At 28.3% G+C, this 26,768-nt stretch overlaps 1 protein-coding gene, 2 long non-coding RNA genes and 1 pseudogene across 11 annotated transcripts in view; 3 read left to right on the forward strand and 1 right to left on the reverse strand.

The window, feature by feature from the left end:
• The window catches only part of LOC142322442 (uncharacterized), a 34,977-nt gene extending 24,246 nt beyond the window's left edge, over positions 1-10,731 (forward strand). Inside the window, exons 5-6 of the long non-coding RNA XR_012755851.1 lie at positions 1,845-2,055; positions 10,606-10,731. This is a non-coding gene — a long non-coding RNA (uncharacterized LOC142322442). The remainder of the gene's footprint in view (positions 1-1,844; positions 2,056-10,605) is intronic.
• The window catches only part of LOC142322438 (uncharacterized), a 92,529-nt gene that overhangs the window by 10,665 nt on the left and 55,096 nt on the right, over positions 1-26,768 (reverse strand). For all 8 annotated transcript variants that reach the window (XM_075361526.1, XM_075361531.1, XM_075361528.1 and 5 more), the window contains one exon: positions 4,327-4,464. In XM_075361526.1, coding sequence (XP_075217641.1) covers positions 4,327-4,464 — 138 coding nt within the window. The remainder of the gene's footprint in view (positions 1-4,326; positions 4,465-26,768) is intronic.
• LOC142320780 (protein toll-like) lies at positions 11,123-17,046 on the forward strand (annotated as a pseudogene).
• Positions 21,201-26,344, forward strand: LOC142322440 (uncharacterized). 2 transcript variants are annotated; one of them, XR_012755849.1, is made up of 2 exons: positions 21,201-21,666; positions 26,262-26,344. It is a non-coding gene; the product is annotated as an uncharacterized LOC142322440 (long non-coding RNA). The 2 variants fall into 2 exon arrangements; XR_012755850.1 differs by lacking the exon at positions 21,201-21,666 and adding an exon at positions 24,724-25,036.

Consider the following 26,768-nt stretch of genomic DNA (forward strand, 5'->3'; position numbering starts at 1 on the left):
ATGACGAGTTGCTAAGTTTAGTAAAAAAAAAAAAGAAGAAAGTTATTAACATGTACTTTTAGATACTTTTAGTCTGGACATCCTGTAGATTATGAAGTGTGTGTGTGTGTGTGTGTGTATGTGTGTGTATATATATATATATATATAAATAAAAAACAAAGAAAATATTATTTATAATATATAATTATATATTAAAATTAATATAATATATAATTAATATAATATCTTATAAGATATAAATAATACAATGATAATAAATTTATAATAATTAAAATAAAAACACCTCATACTGCATGATATTTTTTTAATTCTTACAAATTAGCACTTCTGTGGTACACACCTTAGTTAAAAACCACACCATATGGCAGAGTATTTCTTCACTAAAAGAGGATGAATATATTCTGGGCCCATCAAAGAATTAATTCGGCAAATGGCCTCTTCAACACCACTGTCAGTTAAAATAACATTTGCTACATACACAGCAGATGTATATTCACATATTTCAGTCAACATCACGTCCAGTTAGTTAATTATATAATTTTCGTCATTAAACTGAATAATAATAAAAGTACTTAAATTAGTTTTTGTGGAATTTCATTATTTCAAACCAAAATGTGAACTAAAAAATAAATGGGTGAAATAACAAAAGTTTAGTGAAAAATAAAGGGCATAATAACATGGTTTTGCACTAAAATAAAGAACAAAAAGGGATTAAAAACCATAATTAAAAAAATAAAATCAAAGAATTAAGACAGAAATATGCCAGGAAATGAAAAATCTTGTTGAATATTTTTTTATACCAATTTACTATCTATGGAATTTACAAAAACTATTACAAATATGAGTTTTAACTATTACAAATATGAGTTTTATTTTCTTAATGTGCGAGTTGTAATAAAATGAACAACAAAGTAACGTCACCATGGTCCAATTGGATCAGCATGATGCGTAAACAATGTGTAATTATGTACTCAGGCCTACCACTCCTGAGAAATAAGGTGCCACCAAAGCATATCAGTATGCATGGTTTAGTTTTTAAATCCGTATAAAAGCAACTAACGTTTAGTAGGTTTGAACCTGATCTCTCTAAGAGAGAGATAACCTCTCTGTCAGAGAGAGAGAGTGACACAAAAAAAAATCAAAATCTCCAGGAGCTTAAAGAAGTTAAGATAAAGATTTTTGGCCCTTCTATGATGGTCTTTCATTCAGTTATGCAGAAAAAGAGGAGCGCAATAGAACATGTTAAGGTAAAAAGAAATTTAAAAATAATTTAAAGACAGGTGTCAACAAATTAATATTTTTAATAAAATAATATTATACTGTACATTTATGTAAAACTATAATGTATAGAACTGTTACTTTAAACTTTTAAGAGCGTTTTTATATTTTACAATATACTAATGAAGCAACAGTTATTCATTAGTTTTATTTTTAGTTAGCAAACCTTATTATAATAATTCAATACAAAGTTTAATTTTTTGTTTATAAAAGTCTGATTAGTTATAATACAAGTCAGTAGGATAAGAAACTAATTAAATATCTCTTGTAATGTTACTATATTTTTTTGTCTTTAATTTTTAAGAATGTTTTTATATTTTCAGTGTACTAATCAAGCAATAGTTATTCATTAGTTTATTTTTAGTTTGTAAACCTAATGGTAATTAACCAATTAAATATCTCTTATAATGTATTTTTGTACTGTTATCTAAAAAAATGAAAGTGTTTTGTTGTAAGTAACGTCTTTACATTCTATATCTACAATTATTTTGTTTCCTAGTAATTTCAATAATTCAGAAAAACATTTTATAATATAAACCTAATAATATCATGAACACTTGTATTAGGTTTCAGTTCAAGAAAAGAGCAGGCAAAATTAAGTTTCTAGGCAGACAGCTGTTTTTCAAAGCATATTTTTCAACTATAACTAAAACATCCAAGTTCAAAACGCCCTATGTAGCCGATCACCATTGTTTGACATAACCTACATGTTTTTTGAATTGTAAGAAATCTTCTAAGCAAGTAACAGATGAAAAAAAGAATTTATCTTAAATACAGGTAATTAGAAATCTTAGATTAAATTTATGATATAACTGTTATATTACATTCTGTTAATTCAATTTCAAAGGTTTTTCTGCTCTCCTGAAAAAATTAGAATGAATGACTATATAACTATTATATATATAGTTATATAACTATACAATTAAATATGCATTTTAATTGCTCTCATTTAAAGTGTAACATTCAACTAAGAAATAGGATATGCCACGTTTAAAAACAATTGCAGTTGCTGTTTTTAAGAGAACTGCAATTATTATTTTTAACAGATGGTAAGTTTTAAGCTAGAAACGTTTTGATTCTCAATGTGGGTGGTGGGTGAAAAAGTTTAACAATCAATTGTTTAAAAGAATATTACATAAAAAAAAAACAAAAAACATGGTGAATATTTGGACTGTACAACTATGCTGGCCAGGAGTTTGACTGTGTGGTTTGTCAAGCTCTTCATCATTTGGCCATTAACATTTTACTTTACTTTATAATCTTCAATCTCAAACATAAACAATAAAACAATAAATCTCAAACATTTTTAAGTGATCATAAAAACACAAGTATAAAACATAATTATGTATAAAATATAATTCTCAAGACTTATCTCTTCTAATAGAAGAGATACAATAATATGAATAATATCTGTATGACTAATAATTAAAATATAATAAAGCAGATCTTTAAATAATTACAGTTACGGCATTCGTGATTTGTACATTTTGACAATCTTAAAATCTTACACAGTATACAGAAAGTAAGGCAAATCAGTAAGAATTTCAAATTAAAGTTTTATAAATTCTTAAATTAACAGTTTCACTCCAGTAGCAGTTATTTTAAATAAATAATATTTAGTTTATATTAATTTTAACAATAGTTTCATAAAATAAATCAACAGCACTTATGTATTGAATAACGCTAATGTACTGTCTTTTTCTAATTAGTCTTTGGAATGTAACGTATTACTTCAGAGGATTATATGTATGAACGTAAATGAAATTTAGTCATGTACAATCTCAGGTCAACCATTCCTAAGATGTCTGGTTATATTTGAAACTAAACCGCAAAAGGAAAACAGTTATTAATGACCTAGTATTCAAATCTGTTTAAAAAAAAGTTCTAAGGTTCAAATTCTAGTAAAGGGAGTACAGATATGTACTTTTATACAGATTTGAATTTTACTAGATTAAGGATATTGGTATTGGGTTACAATTAACTGCCTATCTCAGGAATGGTCAACCTGAGACTGTACAAGACTAAACTCCATTTATATTCATATATATCATCATCTGAAGAAATATCTTGCAGCGATTCCAGAACCTAATCAGAAAAAGAGAGAATGGTAACGTACTAATTAATTTTTCAAAGTAATGCTTCTAAATAATTAAATTTTTTATAATGATTTAATAAATGTAATCTGATATTTTCATTGGCTTTTAATTATTGCTACTTAAAAATTATACCAAGAACATTCTAGTATCGAGTTAAATTTTAAAAGTGTTTATTTGGTTATTTGAAATACCAAATGAAGTTTTTCATTTGCCCAAGTAATTTCCTTTTCAGATAATGTGTATCTATGTCCAGAAACAGTTTACGGATTAACTTCTGTTAGTATTTCCTGTCGAGGTAATATTAGAATATCACTGTGTGCTGGAAAAACATAAAAAGGAGATGGACCTTGAAAGTGAGGAAAACTTACTTCCGCTTCTTCTGTTGATTCTTTTCTAGATAATACACAAACTAACCACAAAGCACCATTATAATGCACAAGACAAAACCTTTTATATCATAAATTTGAGGAAAACCAACTTCTCTTTCGTGCAAAACTTTAAGTTGTTCATATTCTTCATTTCTGGAAATAATTTTTGTTTTAAAATATCCTTTCCTGACTGGTAAAAAAGCACGCAACTTCTGAGTACCTTAGATTGCCATCGTTTTGCTAAATACTTTTCATTTGAAACAAATATGAAATTCATATTTTTAATATTTGACCAAGCCTAATAATAAAGCTGAGTGACTGTTGTTACTTGATCTTGCTATGGGCGTTGTAAAGTTGCTTTTGATGTTAATCTTTTCTTTTAAGACTATCACCAAAACCAACAAATGCACTTTTTAATGTGATGTGGCAAACGAATGCCATTCTGCCCCTGGACCAAAGTCATCCTCATCATACATTAAATTCACAAAATTTTTACGATTTTTATATTGAGCTGCTGAGCCATCTGAGAAGTAAGTTTATTCACAATATTATACTATTCTTTTAAAAACTGAATTAGTTTTTACCTTTTTTAAGGTGACACTTTCATTTTCAACTTTAAAATTTTCTAATTTAACCAAGTTGGTCTCTTCAATTGCTAAAGGATCTTTTTCAATATCACCATTAATAACATCTAGCGGTTCCTCTTTCAGTTGTACTAAATCCTGTAATACAAAACAAAATATGAATGCTACAAATTAAATATGTTTATGATTATTTGTATAATTTATAAAATAAAAATAAATTGCAACTCTAAGTGACTTACAACACACATTAACAGATCAGCGACTGTTATATTATTATTATTATTATTATTATTAGACGACTTTAATGTGCAAGGTTTTACATGAGAAAATCACAAAAACCTTTCTTTTGTTAAATATTAACATCCAAATTTAAATGTTAAAAATGCTAAAGACAGCAACAAAATTCTAGCAAGTACTTTGAAAAACTATTAAACAACGAGGAACCTAAGGTAAGATTTCAATTCCAAAATTCAGCAATATGAACTGATAAATCAAAAACACATAAGGAAATAAAAATAGGCAAACTCATCAAGAAAATAAACAAGGTAACAGGTGATGGCTTGATTGCAGCAGAATTACAAAAGAATCATGCAACAGCAAAGAAAAAACTTAAGAAAGAGATATGGAAAATTAAAAAAAATTCCATTAATACATCCACTACACAAATATGAAAATGATACAGAAGTAAATAACTACAAAAGGATTAACCTCTTACCTATGACATACAAAATCCTTTCAAAAGGACTTCAAATTAGAATCTAATTAATCGCAGACTATGGCTAAAAACATTTACCAAAAAGACAGAATTCATAATCATCCAAGATTCCCTAAAGTTGCAACATAAGCTCCAATGGTCTGTGAAAACAAAAAATATTATTTTAATTAAAATGATTTTTTAAAAATTTAAATCCATCTTGTAAACTACCCCCATTCCATTAAAAATGTAGAATTCTTAATTTTTTGATAGTATTAATTCTTTAGTATTTTTTGAAAAAAAAAAATTAGCTAAATTTTTCACCCCCTTTCTAGAAAATTACAACTTTGTTTATTTAGAATAATGGCTGTATTATTGTACTTTTTAAACCACTTTTAAAGTTTCTTTTTTATATTTATCACCATTCAGAGAGGGACAATTTTATTAAAAATTAATTTTACCTGAAACCTTTCCCTTGAGTATGGGAGCCCCCAAAATGAAAAAAAAAATTTTTCATTTATCAAGAAACAAAAAGATAGTCCCACCGTAAAACTTTCATTAATTCCTCCACAAATATAGAAAATAATCACACTTTTTCAATTTTCTTATTACCTATGTATTATATAATTATAAATAAATATTTTTATGTAAAGATGTGAAAAAAAATGATTCACAATTTCGGTTATTGTTTTTCAATAAAAAGTAATTATTTATCATTCATCAAATCATTTATCATAAAGATGCAAACTGAGCTTAAAATGATTGAATTGAAAAATGGATTACATAACTTGACCGACTAGGAAAGTTATGGAATTCACTGCTGGCTTTTTTAAACTATTATAAATGCGTTAATTTCAGTTAGGTGCATTTCATAATTTTATACAGAGTAAGTCAAGAGAAATACTCCTACCATTCGTGCCATTTATTGATTATTTGCATAACTTAATTTTTTAAATACCACACAGCTGTCCTCCACCATGTTTTAGTCTGTCCCACAGATTTTGCATTGCTGCTTTCATCCTTTTTTCTGAGATCGCTCCTATTTCTTCTTGTATGGAGGTATTGAGTTCATTAATTCTATTAGATCTGCTAATGAAACACTTTAGACTTCAGGTATCCCAGAGAAAATAGTCGCATACTGATGGCAGGCCTTTAGAACATGTTGGCCATACATCTCCTCTTCTGGAAATCACATGACCTGAAATATCTCACAAATCATCATCGTGGATGCTCTGGCAATACGATCAATTGCTTCACACTGCATTCAAGTCGATCATACAACAAGGCAGTTCAAGAGCAAGAAGATCTTGCAACATCACTAGATATCCGTTAGAATTGACTATCACCACTTGTAGTTCCTCTTTACAGAAATAATTCTCTATGATTCCAAAAGCTTGCCAGAGATCACCAGATGGTTACACATGGGCTGTTCAGAGGATGTATACGAAACTGTTAAGATTTTTATCAGACCGATAATGAAAATTTTGTTTGTTCACTCTGCCCGATAAATGAAAATGCACTTCATCACCCATCAGCAGGGCCATTTCACTGGTAAGCAAGTTAATAAATTTTGCACAATATGTCACCCAATTTTCTCATTTTTATCATACTCTATTAGATTTTGCACCATTATCATTTTATAAGGATAAAATTTCAAATCCTAGTGTAAAACAGTTTTATCAATGCTGTAGGATAAACGAAGGGCTACAGCATGCTTTCTGATTAGAAACATATTTGTTTATGAGTATGTATATATTCACAAACAACATACTGGCTTACAAAATAATACACAAACATCAATATGCTGACACAATCTTACTGTATGAAGTGAATGCAAAACATTAATAAAAATAAAGCCAAAATATCCCGATAAAAAAACTCTTCGGTAACAAAAAATACAACATAAAATAAATAAAAATAAAAACAAACATAAACATTAAAAAATCACATTAACAAAGACTACGAGGAAATAGTTCAGAAGTTTAAAAAAATTGGAATACAATATGGTTTTCAGAAGAAAAAGACAAATACAAACACCAATCACAGCATCCCTGCTATACATATACATATATATATATATATATTGAAAGTTCTGAAATGGTCAAATAGGACACAGTTTCAAACTAGGATACAATGAACAGTTAAAAGCCATCTATAGTAAACCCAGTCACTGTACTCAAACTACCTCAAACTCAACAATATTAATAAGAGCAGTAAGCTCTTATTAATGTGTATATAGCTATATTACATATACATAAAGATGAACAATATCTTAAATACATTGACACTGAATCACAAGGATCTCTATGGTAGCTATACTAGCCTCTGTACTAGATCATACAGATCCATATGATGGGCTAATATCAAACAGCGAGTTGGTGTTCTTTTTAAAACTTTAGGTTCTTAATAAGGCTGTATAGTGCATTGTACAATGATTAGTTTGTACTTTCTGCACTTAGTTTTTTCTACAATTTTTTTTATATTTTAAAGATTTCACATCATTTATGAGAAACTTAAATAAGGTTTTTTCTCCATATTTCATTTATTCTAGATATTTTAACATCGCATTAAAACAAAGTCATTTATTTTTCTATTTTCTGCACTGGTTTCTTATGAAATGTTGAAATTTTTTTTTAAAGTACATTTATTTATTAAATTTAATTTCCCTATTTCTCCCTCTTACACTTTCACTGCCATCAGATCCTTTTATTATATTTACTTTTGCAATTACTTCTGGATTGTACATTCAATATAATATACTTTAAAATCATCATTGTAATTAACAATCTTTTGCAAAAATCTTCTACAGATTTATTTAACTACATTGATAATAATTACATTTTTTCAATATAAATTCTTTATATAATTTTGTTTTTGATTCAGTTTCTATCTTATTGTTAAGTCTCCCCATTTTTTACGAACAGAAAAAAACAAAATTCCATAAGAAAAATATTTTCCAACAAACATAATGTAAATGTTACTAGACCACCATTAGCAATATTTTGTACTCTGAGAGTACAATATTCACTGTAGTAAGTTCCTTAATGAACAGAATGAACGTATCATTTGTATGGCTTAATACTGCCTGCATTTTAGTAGACCTGGCATGCCTTTAAGCAATCACACATTTGGTTCAGAAAAATCATTGGGAAACAACTACCCTCCTCACTTTCCCAAGTTATACCTGAAGATGGCTACATGAATTTCAAGAATAACTTAAAATTCAAGTCAAGTCACCTACAACCCCATTATGGATATATCACTTAACATAACAGACATACAAATAACTTGTTACATGATAAATCCCCTGCAACAATGTAATATATCCAACAGATCACACATAACATATAATGTAAGTAGCACAATTCACCTGGCAACAAGTCTCAAAACTCTTTGCTGCAATACGATGTAATTGAATCTAAAGTAACAAAAAATTAGTAGTTTTTAATCATCACTTACTTTTCCCCACAGAAACCATAAATCTTGGTAATTAGAATGTAAGTTCACTACGTTATTTTTATCTGTAATATGTTGTTTTATGTTAATTCTACAATCCCTGGAACCCTGATTTTGATTTTCTTTTCTAAATTCATGATTTCTGATTTTACAAAGAACCTAACTTGAAGAAATATTAGAAACTCTTTTTGATTATATAGAACAATATAAACTTTTCTTATATTGATTGATTCAAATTTTTTTTATATAAAATTTTTAGAAATGTCATTAAATAACTTTGAACTATTACAAACTTTTAAAATGCTTTGTGCTTTACTTAAATAAAATTTATTAATTAATATAGTCATTACATTTTTATTTTTATTTTAATGTTTTTCATTAAAAAAAAAGTTACAAATGTACATACATATTAATATAGAATAAAGCCTTATTAAGGAATCAAAATCAATAAAACTTAAGGAAAATTCCAAATTCAATTTGTTTGATTCAAAAAATCTAAAAAAAAACGTTTGATTTTTCATTTTTTATTCTAACAAAAGAACATCAAAAAATTGTTTTATTGGAAATATGAATATTTGAATGAAGCTCACCATCCAGATAAAAAATTATATTCATTAAGTACAGAAACTGAATATAACAGTTTTATGAGGAGAACCTTAGTTTAGATCGAAGAAAATTTAAATCTTCTGAGTTAGGTAATCAGATTAAAAAACTGCAGTTTATTTTTCATATTTTTTCTGTCTCAACCGCTTTACAGGTTGAATCGATTGTCAAAATAATTCTTGTTTTTTAATTGTAATCATTATTACTCAGCCTTAAAAAAAAAATTTATCTTATCCGGTGACAGGAATATAAATTTACCAAATAACAATAATAAAATAAATAAGTATAAAATCCTACAGAATAGTCAGGGATAAAAATCACAAGTTAATATTACTTTGAGGCCAACATAAGTTTAAGATCATTTGCAGACTATTTGTTTAAAAGAGATAAGATAACCTTGTTTTAAATTACAACCAGAGCATTTAGACCATACGATAATTCTAAACAGTAAACAGAAAAATAAGTTACAATGTAAAGATAGATTTTAGTTGTTTTAATGATTTAATTAACGAAAAAGATTCTAGTTCTATAAATAAATAAAGGCCTATATCCATAAAAAAAATAACATTAATAATGTTTTCATTATCAATAAACTGAATAAAGGAATTGAATATGCCAAAAATACTGCTAAGACTATTAAATTTCTGTAAAGCTAAGCCTTGGTCAGTTAAAAACATAACCCTACTTCTTTTTTTAACTAAGAAAGTGAATTAAATTAAAAGATAAATTATCCAGATGTCAATGTTTAAATAAGTATTACAAAAGATAAAACAAACTTAATACTTAAAATTTTTAGAACAGATTAAACAATAAACTGCGTATACAGAAAATATAAAATCAAAATGCTAAAGAATAAGGGTATGACAGATGAGCAGAGATAGTTATGAATCACCTAGTGAATTTTTTATTAGAGTTGGCAATAAAATAGATATACACTGAATGCAATATTGACATTACTAATTAAGCGACAGAAATAATCCTTTATAGATAATTAGATAAAACAATAAACTGTGAGCACACAAGTAGGCGCAATATAAAAAGTATTATTTTTCCTTAAAAGATCATAGAGTTGGTTGCTGATGTGGGGAAAGCAATATAGCTTTGGTAAATATCTTTTATTTAAATAGCGATTTATCAATTTTAATACTATTCAATAAAACAACAACTCACTTTAAAATGTAATTAGCGCTTATCGTACCAGGATAATGTGTTCTTAGCCAAATATTATAAAATGTATATAGTTAAGAATAAAACATTAGTAACTTGTTATAACATCAGTACTATTTAATGAAGATGATTTGAGAACTGAAATACTTCCTGTGTTGTAGAGGGCATTATTTGCTTTCTCATGGCTCCAATTTAACAGTCTTGTGTTAATTACCATCTGGTGGTTCATAAGGTTGTGGTTGTCACTACTATTATAAATATATTTCTCTGACTGAAGATCTTTCTATGTCATATTTTAATATTAATAAACTATTTTGTTATAAATTAACATATTTACGTTAAATTATAATTTTTTTTAGGCTAATGATCTTCATTTTCGCTCAATGAATTATGTAACAGTTGATTTATCATACAACAATATTTCAGTGATTGATCTTCAGCCGATGGAATTACTGGCACTTGCACAATATGAATCGAATTCATCAACCTCACACCATTACAAAACATTAGATAATCATAGTGCTAGAATTAATCTGATTGGAAATCCATTATTATGTGACAGTAGAAATTATCACCTTAAAAAGTTTTTTGAGGGAACTCTAACACCAGAAGCTAATATTATTTGATTGATATAATTTCAAATAATCAAATAACATGTTCTGGACCAAAGCAATTAGAAGGTTTGTACTGGAATATGGTGCCATCAAAACTTCTAACATGTAAATTAAGTCAAAATAATAAACGAATCTAGTACTAAATGTCCAAAAGAATGGAAATGTTTCTACCGCCCGCAAGAGGAAGGATTGATTATCGATTGCACTGAACTAAGGATAAAAACTTTCCCCTCGAAATTTTCTTCTTGGAATATTACAATTCTACACTAAATCATATAAAAATGTTAATCATACTGAGCTATATTTAGCAAAAAATTATTTATCATCACTGCCACTAGAATTAGATGAAGGTTTCAAGTATATCACGACTTTACCACTTCCCTCAAATAACATTTCACAAATAACTTTGACCGGCTTATCGCCTAATATAACAGTAAGTATCAGAATAAATTATTTTAAGTATAGCCATAATGATTGCACATTTAATAATAAATATTTTATTTAATGATTTTCACACTTGTTGACTATAAAATACAGTAATTAGACAAATTGTACTAAAATTGGTGTTATAAAGGAAGAAGAGGAAGTTGAGGAGGATGAAATGGGAGAAACAATACTGAGATCTGAATTTAAGAGAGCATTAAAAGATTTAAATGGCAGAAAGGCTCCTGGAATAGACGAATACCTGTAGAATTACTGCGCAGTGCAGGTGAGGAAGCGATTGATAGATTATACAAGCTGGTGTGTAATATTTATGAAAAAGTTCCGTCAGACCTCAAAAAAAGCGTTATAGTCATGATGCCAAAGAAAGCAGGGGCAGATAAATGTGAAGAATACAGAATACAGTTTAACTAATTAGTTTAACTAGTCATGCATCAAAAATCTTAACTAGAATTCTATACAGAAGAATTGAGAGGAGAGTGGAAGAAGGGTTAGGAGAAGACCAATTTGGTTTAAGGAAAAGTATAGGGACAAGGGAAGCAATTTTAGGCCTCAGATTAATAGTAGAAGAAAGATTAAAGAAAAACAAACCAACATACTTGGCGTTTATAGACCTAGAAAAAGCATGCGATAACGTAGACTGGAATAAAATGTTCAGCATTTTAAAAAAATTATGGTTCAAATACAGGGATAGAAGAACAATTGCTAGCATGTACAGGAACCAAACAGCAACAGTAACAATTGAAGAACATAAGAAAGAAGCCGTAATAAGAAAGGGAGTCCGACAAGGATGTTCCCTGTCCCCGTTACTTTTTAATCTTTACATGGAACTAGCAGTTCATGATGTTAAAGAACAATTTAGATTCAGAGTAACAGTACAAGGTGAAAAGATAAAGATGCTGCGATTTGCTGATGATATAGTAATTCTAGCCGAGAGTAAAAAGAAGAAACAATGTACGGCATAGATGAAGTCCTACGCAACAACTATTGCGTGAAAATAAACAAATACAAAACAAACGTAATGAAATGTATTAGAAATAACAAAGATGTACCAATGAATGTGAAAATAGGAGGAGAAAAGATTATGGAGGTAGAAGAATTTTGTTATTTGGGAAGGAGAATTACTAAAGATGGACGAAGCAGGAGCGATATAAAAGGCGAAATAGCACAAGCGAAACGAGCCTTCAGTCAGAAATATAATTTGTTAACATCAAAAATTAATTTAAATGTCAGGAAAAAATTTTTGAAAGTGTATGTTTGGAGTGTCGCTTTATATGGAAGTGAAGCTTGGACAATCGGAATATCTTAGAAGAAAAGATTAGAAGCTTTTGAAATGCGGTGCTATAGGAGAATGTTAAAAATCAGATGGGTGGATAAAGTGACAAATGAAGAGGTATTGCGGCAAATAGATGAAGAAAGAAGCATTTGGAAAAATATATTTAAAAGAAGAGACAGACTTATAGGCCACATACTAACGCATCCTGGAATAGTCGCTTTAATATTGGAAGGACAGGTAGAAGGAAAAAATTGTGTAGGCAGGCCACGTTTGGAATACGTAAACAAATTGTTAGGGATGTAGGATGTAGGGGGTATACTGAAATGAAACGACTAGCACTAGATAGGGAATCTTGGAGAGCCGCATAAAACCAGTCAAATGACTGAAGACAAAAAAAAAAAAATGGTATAAAACTACGTTTCTAAAAAAGTTAAGAAAAAAACTTGTCTAAGAAAAACGAAATACTTGTCTTCACTCCAAATAAAAGGCAATGTGAGAATCATAAAATTAAATTTTGAATAATTAAAAGCAATTAAGTTGAGAGAAATTAGAAATTTTGTATAAAATGAAAGCTGTTTAGAAAGAAAATAACATTTACACTTGTTGGTTATGCTTCCACCAATGAGATAATTCAATTACTTCCTGTTTAGCTCAACAATATAATATTTTAATACAATACAATATAATTTTAATATTTATTGAAAATATAAAAAAATTTGGCCAAACATGAATTGTAATTAAATTTTAACGCAAGAAAAATTCACACTATAAAAATTTATATAGGTAAAGTATATGGTGATAAGAATATTTATAAATAAAATGTGAGAATTAATAAAACATATTCAATAAAGCTACACTGAAATTTATCAGACTGAAAAGAGATTGTTTTGAATGATCTTTTCTTGTATTAAAGAACTGAAGCAAGAAATCAACACTGAAATTTTGTAAGGTTAGACAAATCATTACTGATGAAATATGAAGGTCATCTCATTCATTAGATTTCAAAATTTCACATATACATAATTTTTATTGAACATTATCGGTACAATAAGTTTTGTATGATGACTTTCCCTGATCAATGAATGAGGAAAACAAAGGGTGGATTAGCCTTGACATTTCTTGACTGATATAACCAAGAGGGAATAAATTTCTTAATCGTACTGTCGGTGGTAATCGACACAGATTTGTCATAAAACTTCTGAAAATAAACACTGGATATTGAATATGTATCATTCAGCTACTTCAAAACCAAACATTAAGGTAAATTTACACAAAAAAAAATTATAATGGATATTTTCTGAGGCCAGAAATGTAAGAAGTCTTTCCTGAAACTATCACAATAATTACAGTTACTAAAAATACTTAATAAAAACAAAACTTTATTTGAAAACAGAATGTGATGAAATAGAGAAAGATGGTAACAGGGGATGTTTTTTCATAGTTTGATCTGATTTACATAAAACTTGATCAAAATATTGCATATGAGAACAGAATCGACTCATCAGTATAAAATTCAGGTGACGATAATGCCGAAGCATTTTTCACCCAGAAAAAAGTCAAATAAAAAAATAACCATTATAAAATGAAGTAGAGTCAGTTATAGTCTCTAAACATTAAGAACCAATAGATTTGGGATCGTATCACCATATCAGTAATTAAAAATTACACAAATTCATAATGAACCCTTATATTTAATAAATATTTCCTTTAGTCTGGAGAAATATTTTATAACAGTATATTGAAATTTACTGAATTTCATGAAAATGTACTTAAAATAAAAATTGAATTCTTACATTAGTTAATGTAGGAAATCAAAGGTACTGGACTAAAACTTCAAATTAAGAAAAGACACCATCATTTTTACTGGACTGAATAAATTAACTGCAATTATTTACTCGGGTATAAGTTGGAATAAGATTATGTAAAAAAAAAAACTAGCTGGTCAGGGCTCACTTTTCTTACCCAATCGTCTAGCCAGGACCCCCAATGTGCTTCGATATCCTCATGCTTGCGAGAATAATACTGATAAATAAAACTTAAACCTCGTTCAGTTTACAAAAAAATATCATTATATGGTAGGTAAATTTCTTCAAAGCACAGTTTAGTCAGTACAGGACCCAAAACTCTGAGCGATTTGAAGAGTGTGGGTTTCAAAATAGTCAGCCTTCATCTTAAAAATAGTAGTTATATCCATCCATACTTAGTCTGGTTCTTAGTATTACCCTACAAACACCACTAGGAGGTTATCATATTTTGTTTCTTATTTTTCTTAAGTGTTTTTTGGCCAAGTAACTGGAGGCAGGTGCAGCCAGCTGGGTCGCACTACAGTAACCGTGGCTATTGGTTGAGCTACCAATAGTACACGAACAAATCCCTTACAAAATCAAAAATAAAAAAAACACAAAAAATGATCTTTAGAAATTATCTGAAGAATAATTGCAAGCCCAAATCTACTATTATAATATATTGTCTAATCAGAAATGGGAAAAATTTGGAATCATTTTTCAAAATTTTTTAACTTTCTTCATCCCTTTGCAAAAAATCTAAAAATTGGTTTTTAGATATTCACATGAAGATTATTACACACACACACATAAGTTCACGTGCCAAAAATCAAGCTGATATCTTCATTTGTTACTGAGAAATTAAAAAAATAGTAAAAATTTCATTGTACTCCATTTTAACCCTTTAAACCCAGAATTTAAAAAAATCCTTTCTTAATGTGCACTTACACAGTATAAAAAAAACTTGAATACAATTTTTCATTAATTTATCTTCACTAGTTTTTGTTGGGCATTGATAAATCAGTTATCAGTCAAGTCAGTCAATCACGACAAGCTGCTTTATAGGTACAGTTTTTCAAAATTTATAGCTGGCTTAGACATGAACCCCAAGCCTATGGCACATATGGAGAGTTCAAATAGAAACATACACTGCCTAGAAATATCTCTTTTCCAAAGAAATTTAACAAGGCAGCAAAATACACCGGTTTAAAGTATAAAGATGATTTCATAAAAGGTTGAGATCCTAATTTATCCCCACCGGTAAACATTTTTATCGAGTACACAATCAATTATACAAAATGGTTAGCCAAAATCAGCAGAAATCATAAGTCAGTGCACGCATAGGAAGTTTTATAAATGTAAAATGATTTTACATTAGTAAAACGTAGAATCTCCTAAAATGGTCACAAACTGACCACTAAAAACCGAACTTTAATGTCCTTTGTGGATGACTTCTAGTAAGTATATGTTTTTTTTTATAAAGAATAATTTTAAAAATTATTTAAAAATCACAAAATATATCTTTTGAAAATAACTAAGATTTATAGCGATATATAATTCATTTGATTAACTTAATTTTTATTAAATGACTTCTTAATTTACAAGATTTTTTCTGTCTTAATATCTTTTAAATATGATTATTAATCTGTCTATTGTTTTTATATTTCAGATCGACAATCTGAATAATGTAACTTGCTTGGGAGGAAAATCTATATCAGAATTAACAGTAAATGAAATTTGTCCCACATCTACAGCAGGCGTAATAATTATTATTAGCATTCTTGGGCTCATAGTAGGTCTTCTTATAGCTCTCTACTATCGATATAATCAAGAAATAAAAGTTTGGCTTTATGCACATCAGATGTTTCTTTGGCTTGTTACTGAAGATGAACTAGATCGTGATAAGCTGTATGATGGTTTCATAAGTTATTCTCACCGAGATGAAGATTTTGCGATAAAACATTTGGTTCCAGGGCTGGAGAATGGCACCCCTAAATTTAAGTTACATTTACATTATAGAGATTGGATTATAGGTGATTATATACCAAGTCAAATAGCACGGTCAGTTGAATATTCACGTAGAACTATTGTTGTGTTGTCACCTAACTTTCTAGAAAGTGTTTGGGGGAAAATGGAATTCAAAACAGCACATTCCCAAGCGTTGAGTATGGGAAGAGCAAGAGTAATTGTCATACTTTACGGTGATGTTGGCCCGGCTGATAATTTAGATCCTGAACTTAAAGCATATGTATCAATGAGCACATACCTAAAATGGGGTGACCTTGGTTTTGGGATAAGCTTCGATTTACTTTACCTCATCCTACCGACTTATCAAAAGGAATATACCACCTCTTTTCCAAAGAAATTTAACAAGGCAGCAAAATATACCGGTACTAAGTATCGATAAAGATGATCTCATAAAAGATTCAGTTCCTAATTCATCCCCACCAGCAAACAGTTTCATTGACCAAACACCATCGTTTAAACAAAATGGTCAGAAATCATAAGTCAGTGCGCATAGTATTTAGTGTTTAGGTACCATAATTCTCAAATAAATTAAAAATAAGTAACGTACATCATTTAGAGAATGTTGCTCATATAGAGTTTAAAATCTAAGATAGGAATTAGATTAAACAACTTTTTAAGTTTTATTTATAGATGAACTTTAGGAATTTTAGATTTAATCATTTGTACAAATATAAACAAAAATAAAAGAAAGAAAAATTTTACTTAATGTTAGTTAGATCTAATTTATTACATATGTATAGTAATTTATTATTTAGTTCTGCAAGTCATAATTTTTAATATGATATATTTATGATAAGCCACGTTTTTAGTATAGGCATAAAGTATACTTTTTTAAATTTTATATTGTCAATCTGCTAATGGATAAATTAAACCTGACTATAAGTTAAAAATATGAGATATATTCTTGTAATTTGCAACTAAAATTTATTTTAAGACTGATTTTAAAATAATAATTGTCTATGTAAGTAATAAAATACGATAAGCTCATTTTAGAACTTAAATGATACATAATTGTAAAATTTCTAATAAAATTGCTATCAATATTTCATTTTTTATTCTTTAATCAATTATTACAAGCCATAGAGAAAGGGTGACATAAAGCAGAAAAATTAACCTTGTAAAACTAATGCTGACTCCAAATATCTGGGATCATTTGCTTAGCAGAAATAAAATATTACAACCTTTATGTATCTGATTTATCAAACTATGAGTCCTGGGGCAGCACCCAGAAAAAATATTATTTTATCCCAGAAATCTCATTTCTTAATACTTAGATATTTCTTCTATTTAGGTAAAGAAACAACACATCTTTGGCAAAAAATTAATTACAATACTTTAGTAGTTGAAAAACTAAGCTTTTTTTTCAAGTTTAATCCTGTCACAATTAACTAATTTCCATTGAACTGAATTCAAACATGTAATGTTTGAATATGTTTGTATAACAGGAAATTTAATTAAACATAATAATTAAATACTTTACTTACCAATCAAGTTAAACATTTGTATGTTTATATGTGAAATGTTTAAATACTTAATTAACACTGATACTATTATTATTATTATTAGTAATAGTATTTTAATTAGTTGATTGATATTAATTATCAGTAATAACTGTTACTTCTAGAAACAAATATGTGGCGGCCATTTAAAACTATCATTATTTTATATCTAAGAGCCCCTATTAATTAAATAATGCAATTATTCCTCACCATCATGTCTAAAAATCACACATCATTGTACTTTAAAGTACTCTTGCTTTATTAATACATAAGGAAATATGAATCTTTCAGTATCCACAGTGTATTCAGTTGAGGATAATGTAGCGGTTTGTTACATGAAGGTCACTAAGTGTAAAATAACTCATATTCTCTGACATCTTACTTGGGAGTATTGTACTGCAAATACTGCAGAATTACATACATTAAATCATTTATTTTCTGGAGAGCAGGAAATTCCTAATTTGTTTCTAGGAAACATCCTGAGGTCAATACTGCCTCTATTCAAATGCAGGCATGGAGGTTTCTGAAACCTGTGAAGATCTTAAAAAGCTTTTTCTCAATTTGAAGCCGGATAAGATAGGAATGGTTGATATGAATGAGAATATGAGAATGCTCGGTATCTTCACATTACTTACTACTATATGATAAATTTAATTCTAGAATATTACAATAATAAACATTTAACCCTTTTTTTAACATTGCTTTACAAATAAAACCATTTCCAGCCTGCAAATCTTTAATTTATTACTAATTTACATTAAGATTGAAAGCAATATATTATTTCCATCACCAAAAGCGATGGTGTGAATCATTTCCAGTATCTGTGCAATAGATAGATCTACTCTAACTATATGCTATATGACTATAATCAATAGTAATTATTTCACATAATATGAGCTAAATAAATGAATCCTTATACTATATTAATATTAAAGAAATATAAATTACTTAGCTCATGTAACTACAATTATATTTTTTTAAATTTAAGATTATTCAGCAACGTATTTTTTAGTTACAATAAAACAGTGATCACCTTGGTAGCCACCAATTTTCAGGTTGACATTTGTTATGTAAATCAATTAATTAAATCGTGACCAGTTCAAGAACACTGGTAACATGAATATAGAAAAGTAATGATACAATAAACTGGATACAAACTGGATACAAACTGAATTTGGATGTGTCCTGCTACATCACTAATTAGTTATAACTTAATCCATGAAATAGACAAGTTGTTAGAATCGCTGCTAATTAATCATTATAAACATTTCATGTCAGAAGTCATTCAGAACTTTAACTACATAAGTAAATAAAGAATTTAATTATTAAGTTTACTTAGCAATTAGTTAAACTTCTTATCGTTCAAACATATGTGAACATACATACTTTTTCTATATTTAATTGTAATAGTAATATTATTATAATATAAATCTGCTACACAAAATGGCAGTCCACTTCAACATTCCTTTAAAATAACACTTTCTATGAACGATCATGTAATCTTTTGTCTTAACTTTTCTATTTTTAAAAATTACAAATCACTTTTAGTAATACTACAATACATATTATTAGAATAAAAGAACTTAAGAAGCAGGCACGTGTAAACGTTATACTCTCAAAACCTTTTACTAGTCTTCAAATAAAAAATATATTTTCACTGTTTAATGTTACCAGAGATCTCAACTTAAATGATGAAGGAAATATTTTAACTTGGAACAAGTACTATTTATTGCAATTAAATCCCTATCCGATGAAACTACGCTACAGCAGATGATTCTTTAAATGAAAATAACAAGGTATTACTACTACTAATTTATGTAAGGTAGTAGAACACTAATGATGAAAGGTAAAGAGGAAAATGTTCCATATTTTTATATGATCAGTTTATTGATGAAAATGTCATTTTATGGTTATAAATTACAAAACCAATATGTTGCAATTTAAAAACACTGATGGTAATACTCAAAACTGGTAAGGAATGTAGGAAAAGACAATTGAGAGGGCGTCTTTTCCAATCTTTTGTGTGTTTTACACAGAGCTAAAATCAGTAACGTTAAAAAGTAGTCAAGAAGGATACCTTTATTTTAGTTTTCCAGTTTTTGAAGACTAATCTCAGTAACAACTGTAGTTTTGTGAGTTTTAAAAAAAGAAAAAGCGATTAAGAAATAAAATATCTACAACAACTCTATTTTTTTTTACTATATTGAACAAAGCTTGAACCATATTGCCAATTATATAACTAGTGCTATGTTTTACAAATTATTTCTTTTTTAGTTTCTACAAAAGAAGATCAAGGTGATTCTATATTGCCAAGCTTGATCGGGTACAAGAATTCTTTGCTCTTGCACAGATTGTTTTTAAAAAGAACAGGCTGTAAATGCACAAGAACATGCAACAACAATATCAGCAACAACCTCAATAAATTTAAGGAAATAAAATAAAAAATTTTTTAGCAATATTAATGTTTTTTTTTTTTTTTTTTTTTTTTTTTTTTTTTTTTTTTTTTAAAGAAAATAGCTCTCTAATCTGAGTTACTGTTAATGAAATATTGATACATCACATAGCATCATAAAGTGTTATATAATTCATATTAATTTATTTTGAGTTATATACACATTAAATATTTAACCCTTCGGGCTAGTCTAGCGGTTAGCTTGTCGCAAATCAGTTATTTAACAGCTGACTTTTTAAAGTTGATGGTTCTGAGGTTCAAATTCTGGTAACACTAGTTATTTTAATAACACACAATAGAATTACTTCAAAAACATACAACAAACAAATCAGGCATTTCAATTTCAGAGAATTCTAATTCCTTATAGGCTTGATTATTTAGAGAAAGATCGCTTACCTTCGGTAACTATAACATAAACTACAACAGATGATTTTACGCTGTTTCCAGCTGGAAAAACAGTCCTAAAGCAGTTAAATTATATTTTTTCTGCAACTTTTTAGGATTTATTTTTTTATAATCCATTTACTGTCAACAAACTTGAAACAAATCAAACATCCGAAGCTTCTGTCTACGAGGTAGTATTTTTCTAATGAAAACGATATATCGAAATAGCTTAAACTAAACCTCGTTGAAATATCGATAAGAGGTTTTTTTCACCTTTACATTTATATATTAACACTTAATCGTCGCAAATAACGACCATGACACTATATTTTTATATTAACTTTTTGAAATAATTAATTACTATAATATCAATTATATTAAAAGAATAACATAGTCTCAATCGATATTTTACGGAGTATATTTTACAATCTCCTTGTATTTTCAATCTGCTATATCAACCAATTGCCTTACCAATGCCAAGTATTTTACATCTATCAATAATGAAATATAAAGAGATATATATTTCCTGTTTTCCAAATAATCGCATTGCTCTTACTGTTTAGTTATCATAATGTACTAATTTTAATTTTTATTAATCAGAAACTAAAGAATGGATGAACTTTTTTTTGTTTTCCCTGTTTAGCCTCCGGTAACTACCGCTTAGATAATTCTTCAGAGGATGATATGTATGAGTGTAAATGAAGTGTAGTCGTGTACATTCTCAGTTCGACCGTTCCTGAGATGTGTGGTTAATTGAAACCCAACCACCAAAGAACACCGGTATCCACGATCTAGTATTCAAATCAATGTAAAAATAACTGGCTTTACTAGGACTTGAACGCTGTAACTCTCGACTTCCAAATTAGCTGATTTGGGAAGACGCGTTAACGACTAGACCAACCCGGTGGGTTAAGGAATGGATGAACTGACCTAAAATATCAGGTAATGTATTAGACGTACTGCGAAATAAACAACTCTATTTTTTATTGCTATATTGAACAAAGCTTGAACCATATTGCCAATTATATAACTAGTGCTATGTTTTACAAATTATTTCTTTTTTAGTTTCTACAAAAGAAGATCAAGGTGATTCTATATTGCCAAGCTTGATCGGGTACAAGAATTCTTTGTTCTTGCACAGATTGTTTTTAAAAAGAACAGGCTGTAAATGCACAAGAACATGCAACAACAATGTCAGCAACAACCTCAATAAATTTAAGTAAATAAAATAAAAAATTTTTTAGCAATATTAGTTTTTTTTTTTTTTTTTTTTTTTTAAAGAAAATAGCTCTCTAATCTGAGTTACTGTTAATGAAATATTGATACATCACATAGCATCATAAAGTGTTATATAATTCAAATTAATTTATTTTGAGTTATATACACATTAAATATTTAACCCTTCGGGCTAGTCTAGCGGTTTGCTTGTCGCAAATCAGTTATTTAACAGCTGACTTTTTAAAGTTGATGGTTCTGAGGTTCAAATTCTGGTTAACGATAGTTGATTTTATGTGAAGTGGAATATTAGACAGCGGATACTGGTGCACTTTAGTGGTTAGGGTTGAATTAACCACATGTATCAGGAATTGTCAGCCTGAGTCTGTAACAAGACTGCACCTAATTTACATGTCATACATATCATCCTCATCTCATCTCATTGGGCCATTAAGGCGGTTGCTTATTGATCACTAGTTGAACAGATTGCAACATTCACATTAAGGGAAAAAATTAGATATTCAACAAAACAATTATTGATCTAGAAACTAAAGTAAAAAATGATAAATTTTATAATTTCTTTTGTATCATGATAAAAAAACAAATTAAGTAATCAAAATATTGCACGATTTTATTACTAAATAGTAAATCAGAAAAATTATGTAATTTAATTTTACATTGAATAAAATTTCATAAATCCATTAAAACGTTTTTTTTTTGTTTTTTTTTATTATATAAAGATTTTCTTTACTCATAGAAAGAAAAAAAATTAAAGAATGCCAGTTATAACTAAAATTTCACTAATTAATTATATTAATGAAAAACTGAAACAACTTACTGTAGATAAAGGGCATAAATACTGTTATTAATTTAATTTGAATTATTATAATTTATTAAAACCGACTAAAAATTATTTATAAATAAGTAATAGAAATTACATGCTTCTTTCAGCAAAAACAAAACTTGCAGACAAAGAGGAATTATGAATAATGTCCAAATGAACTACTTCAATTTTAGAGAATGTGTTAACATACAACTGTTTTTTAGATGGTGCTAAGAAATCTAATCTATTAGAATAAGTTATTTCTCCAATAAATAAAATACTGGGATAAACAACAATGAGCAATACATATATATATATATATGTAAAAACCACTGAATTTAATCAGTAAGTTTTAATTTAATTTCCAAAATGAAAATTTCAGGTACTTACGTATTAACGCCACCGCAGATACAGCTTTATTTAAAAGCAAAGTAGTCAATCGGATTTCGGTGGAAAATGAACAGTCTCTTTACTAATTTTATAAATATAATTTAACCAAACTTAACCTTCGCTCGCTAACCTTGAATAATTAACACCGTAATTTTTTGAGTATTTATTTAATAAATTCAGTAATTATTGCAATTATTTATTATTTAAATAATCAAAACACTCCAGTTAATTAGTCAAGGTTAGCAAGCGAAGCGAGCGTAGGTTAAGTTTGGTTAAATTATATAAATAACCATTTATTAAAATTAATAAAGAGACTGTTTTGAATCTATGTTAAACTCTATATCGGCCCATTTTCCACCGAAATCCGATTGACTAGTTTGTTTAAAGCTGTAGCTGTGGTGGCGTTAATACGTAAGTACCAAATTTCATAAATGTTAAAAATAAGATGGACTAGTAAAATACAAGATGATGGGTTTACGGCAAATTTGGGGCAGAATCCTGTAAAAAGAAAGGCAAGGGTGGTAGGCCATATATTTAAAGCACCCAGTCATTGAATTTAATTCACAAAGGAAGTTCAGAAGGTACAGACAGCACAGAGATAGAGATTGAAATATATTAAACAGAAAATTGAGAATATACCACACGATAGGAATGCTTTGGCTAAGAGAGTCACAGATAGTAGAAAGTAATTAAGTGTATCGACCAATCAAATGATTGAAAATCTACAAAAAATCATAAGCCTGATGACTAACAAGTAATTTAACGAAATAAAAGTATTCAGAACTATCGCTATTAACATCCTCTCCTTAGGGAAACACGAGTTATTTTAATAACACACAATAGAATTACTTCAAAAACATACAACAAACAAATCAGGCATTTCAATTTCAGAGAATTCTAATTCCTTATAGGCTAGATTATTTAGAGAAAGATCGCTTACCTTCGGTAACTATAACATAAACTACAACAGATGATTTTACGCTGTTTCCAGCTGGAAAAACAGTCCTAAAGCAGTTAAATTATATTTTTTCTGCAACTTTTTAGGATTTATTTTTTTATAATCCATTTACTGTCAACAAACTTGAAACAAATCAAACATCCGAAGCTTCTGTCTATGAGGTAGTATTTTTCTAATGAAAACGATATATCGAAATAGCTTAAACTAAACCTCGTTGAAATATCGATAAATAAATATAAATTAATATATAAATGTAAAGGTGAAAAAAACCTCTTTAACACAAAGTCGTCGCAAATAACGACCATGACACTATATTTTAATATTAACTTTTTGAAATAATTAATTACTATAATATCAATTATATTAAAAGAATAACATAGTCTCAATCGATATTTTACGGAGTATATTTTACAATCTCCTTGTATTTTCAATCTGCTATATCAACCAATTGCCTTGCCAATGCCAAGTATTTTACATCATCAATAATGAAATATAAAGAGATATATATTTCCTGTTTTCCAAATAATCGCATTGCTCTTACTGTTTAGTTATCATAATGTACTAATTTTAATTTTTATGAATCAGAAACTAAAGGAATGGATGAACTTTTTTTCTTTTCCCTGTTTAGCCTCCGGTAACTACCGCTTAGATAATTCTTCAAAGGATGATATGTATGAGTGTAAATGAAGTGTAGTCGTGTACATTCTCAGTTCGACCGTTCCTGAGATGTGTGGTTAATTGAAACCCAACCACCAAAGAACACCGGTATCCACGATCTAGTATTCAAATCCATGTAAAAATAACTGGCTTTACTAGGACTGAACGCCGTAACTCTCGACTTCCAAATCAGCTGATTTGGGAAGACGCGTTAACCACTAAACCAACCCGGTGGGTTAAGGAATGGATGAACTGACCTAAAATATTAGGTAATGTATTAGACGTACTGCGAAATAACTCTTATTTTTTATTGCTATATTGAACAAAGCTTGAACCATATTGCCAATTATATAACTAGTGCTATGTTTTACAAATTAGTTCTTTTTTAGTTTCTACAAAAGAAGATCAAGGTGATTCTATATTGCCAAGTCTGATCGGGTACAAGAATTCTTTGCTCTTGCACAGATTATTTTTAAAAAGAACAGGCTGTAAATGCACAAGAACATGCAACAACAATGTCAGCAACAACCTCAATAAATTTAAGGAAATAAAATAAAAAAATGTTTAGCAATATTAATGATTGTTTTTTTTTTTTTTTTCAAAGAAAATAGCTCTCTAATCTGAGTTACTGTTAATGAAATATTGATACATCACATAGCATCATAAAGTGTTATATAATTCATATTAATTTATATTGAGTTATATACACATTAAATATTTAACCCTTCGGGCTAGTCTAGCGGTTAGCTTGTCGCAAATCAGTTATTTAACAGCTGACTTTTTAAAGTTGATGGTTCTGAGGTTCAAATTCTGGTAAAAGATAGTTGATTTTATGTGAAGTTGAATATTAGACAGCAGATACTGGTGCACTTTAGTGGTTAGGGTTCAATTAACCACATGTCTCAGGAATTGTCAGCCTGAGTCTGTAACAAGACTGCACCTAATTTACATGTCATACATATCATCCTCATCTCATCTCATTGGGCCGTTAAGAGGGTTGCTTATTGATGTTCATCACTAGTTGAACAGATTGCAATATGCACATTAAGGGAAAAAATTAGATATTCAACAAAACAATTATTGATCTAGAAACTAAAGTAAAAAAATGATAAATTTCATAATTTCTTTTGTATCATGATAAAAAAACAAATTAATTAATCAAAATATTGCACGATTTTATTACTAAATAGTAAATCAGAAAAATTATGTAATTTAATTTTACATTGAATAAAATTTCATAAATCCACAAAAAGTTTTTTTTTTTTTTTTTTTTATTATATAAAGATTTTCTTTACTCATAGAAAGAAAAAAAATTAAAGAATGCCAGTTATAACTAAAATTTCACTAATTAATTATATTAATGAAAAACTGAAACAACTTACTGTAGATAAAGGGCATAAATACTGTTATAATTTAATTTGAATTATTATAATTTATTAAAACCGACTAAAAATTATTTATAAATAAGTAATAGAAATTACATGCTTCTTTCAGCAAAAACAAAACTTGCAGACAAGGAGGAAAGAAAACAAAGGTCAGTGGCTTAGCTAAGAATAAAATAACCTGTAAAAAGAAAATCTTTTAGTAATGGACGAAGTTAAAGTCTTTTAACAAGAAAATTTCAAAGTTTTGTTCATTTCAGATGAAAAGAACAAAATTGAGATTGTAGACAAGCAAGAAAACGTCTTACCAAAAGCTCTCAGTAAATAATTAAAATTTTAATTACATTCTGTGTCCAACTCAACACAAAATGATGGAAGAGGGTGCAGGTGTTTCCACATTCATTCACAACACACAATTTAAATCTACTCAAATATAAAATAAAACTTATAAGCTACTCATATGTCTTTTTCATTTGAAAAGATTTAAAATATTTCTGTCCAGTCCCAGGGCATTACAGGCTGAGAACTTGCCACAGTTGTTTCTGATTTTAGATATTTTATAACTGCTGGAGAAAACTTTAATACCAGACACTTTCAAAGAGCTTTTAGAAGGCATACT

Source organism: Lycorma delicatula, chromosome 3, assembly GCF_047948215.1.
Source record: "Lycorma delicatula isolate Av1 chromosome 3, ASM4794821v1, whole genome shotgun sequence".
Taxonomy (NCBI): domain Eukaryota; kingdom Metazoa; phylum Arthropoda; class Insecta; order Hemiptera; family Fulgoridae; genus Lycorma; species Lycorma delicatula.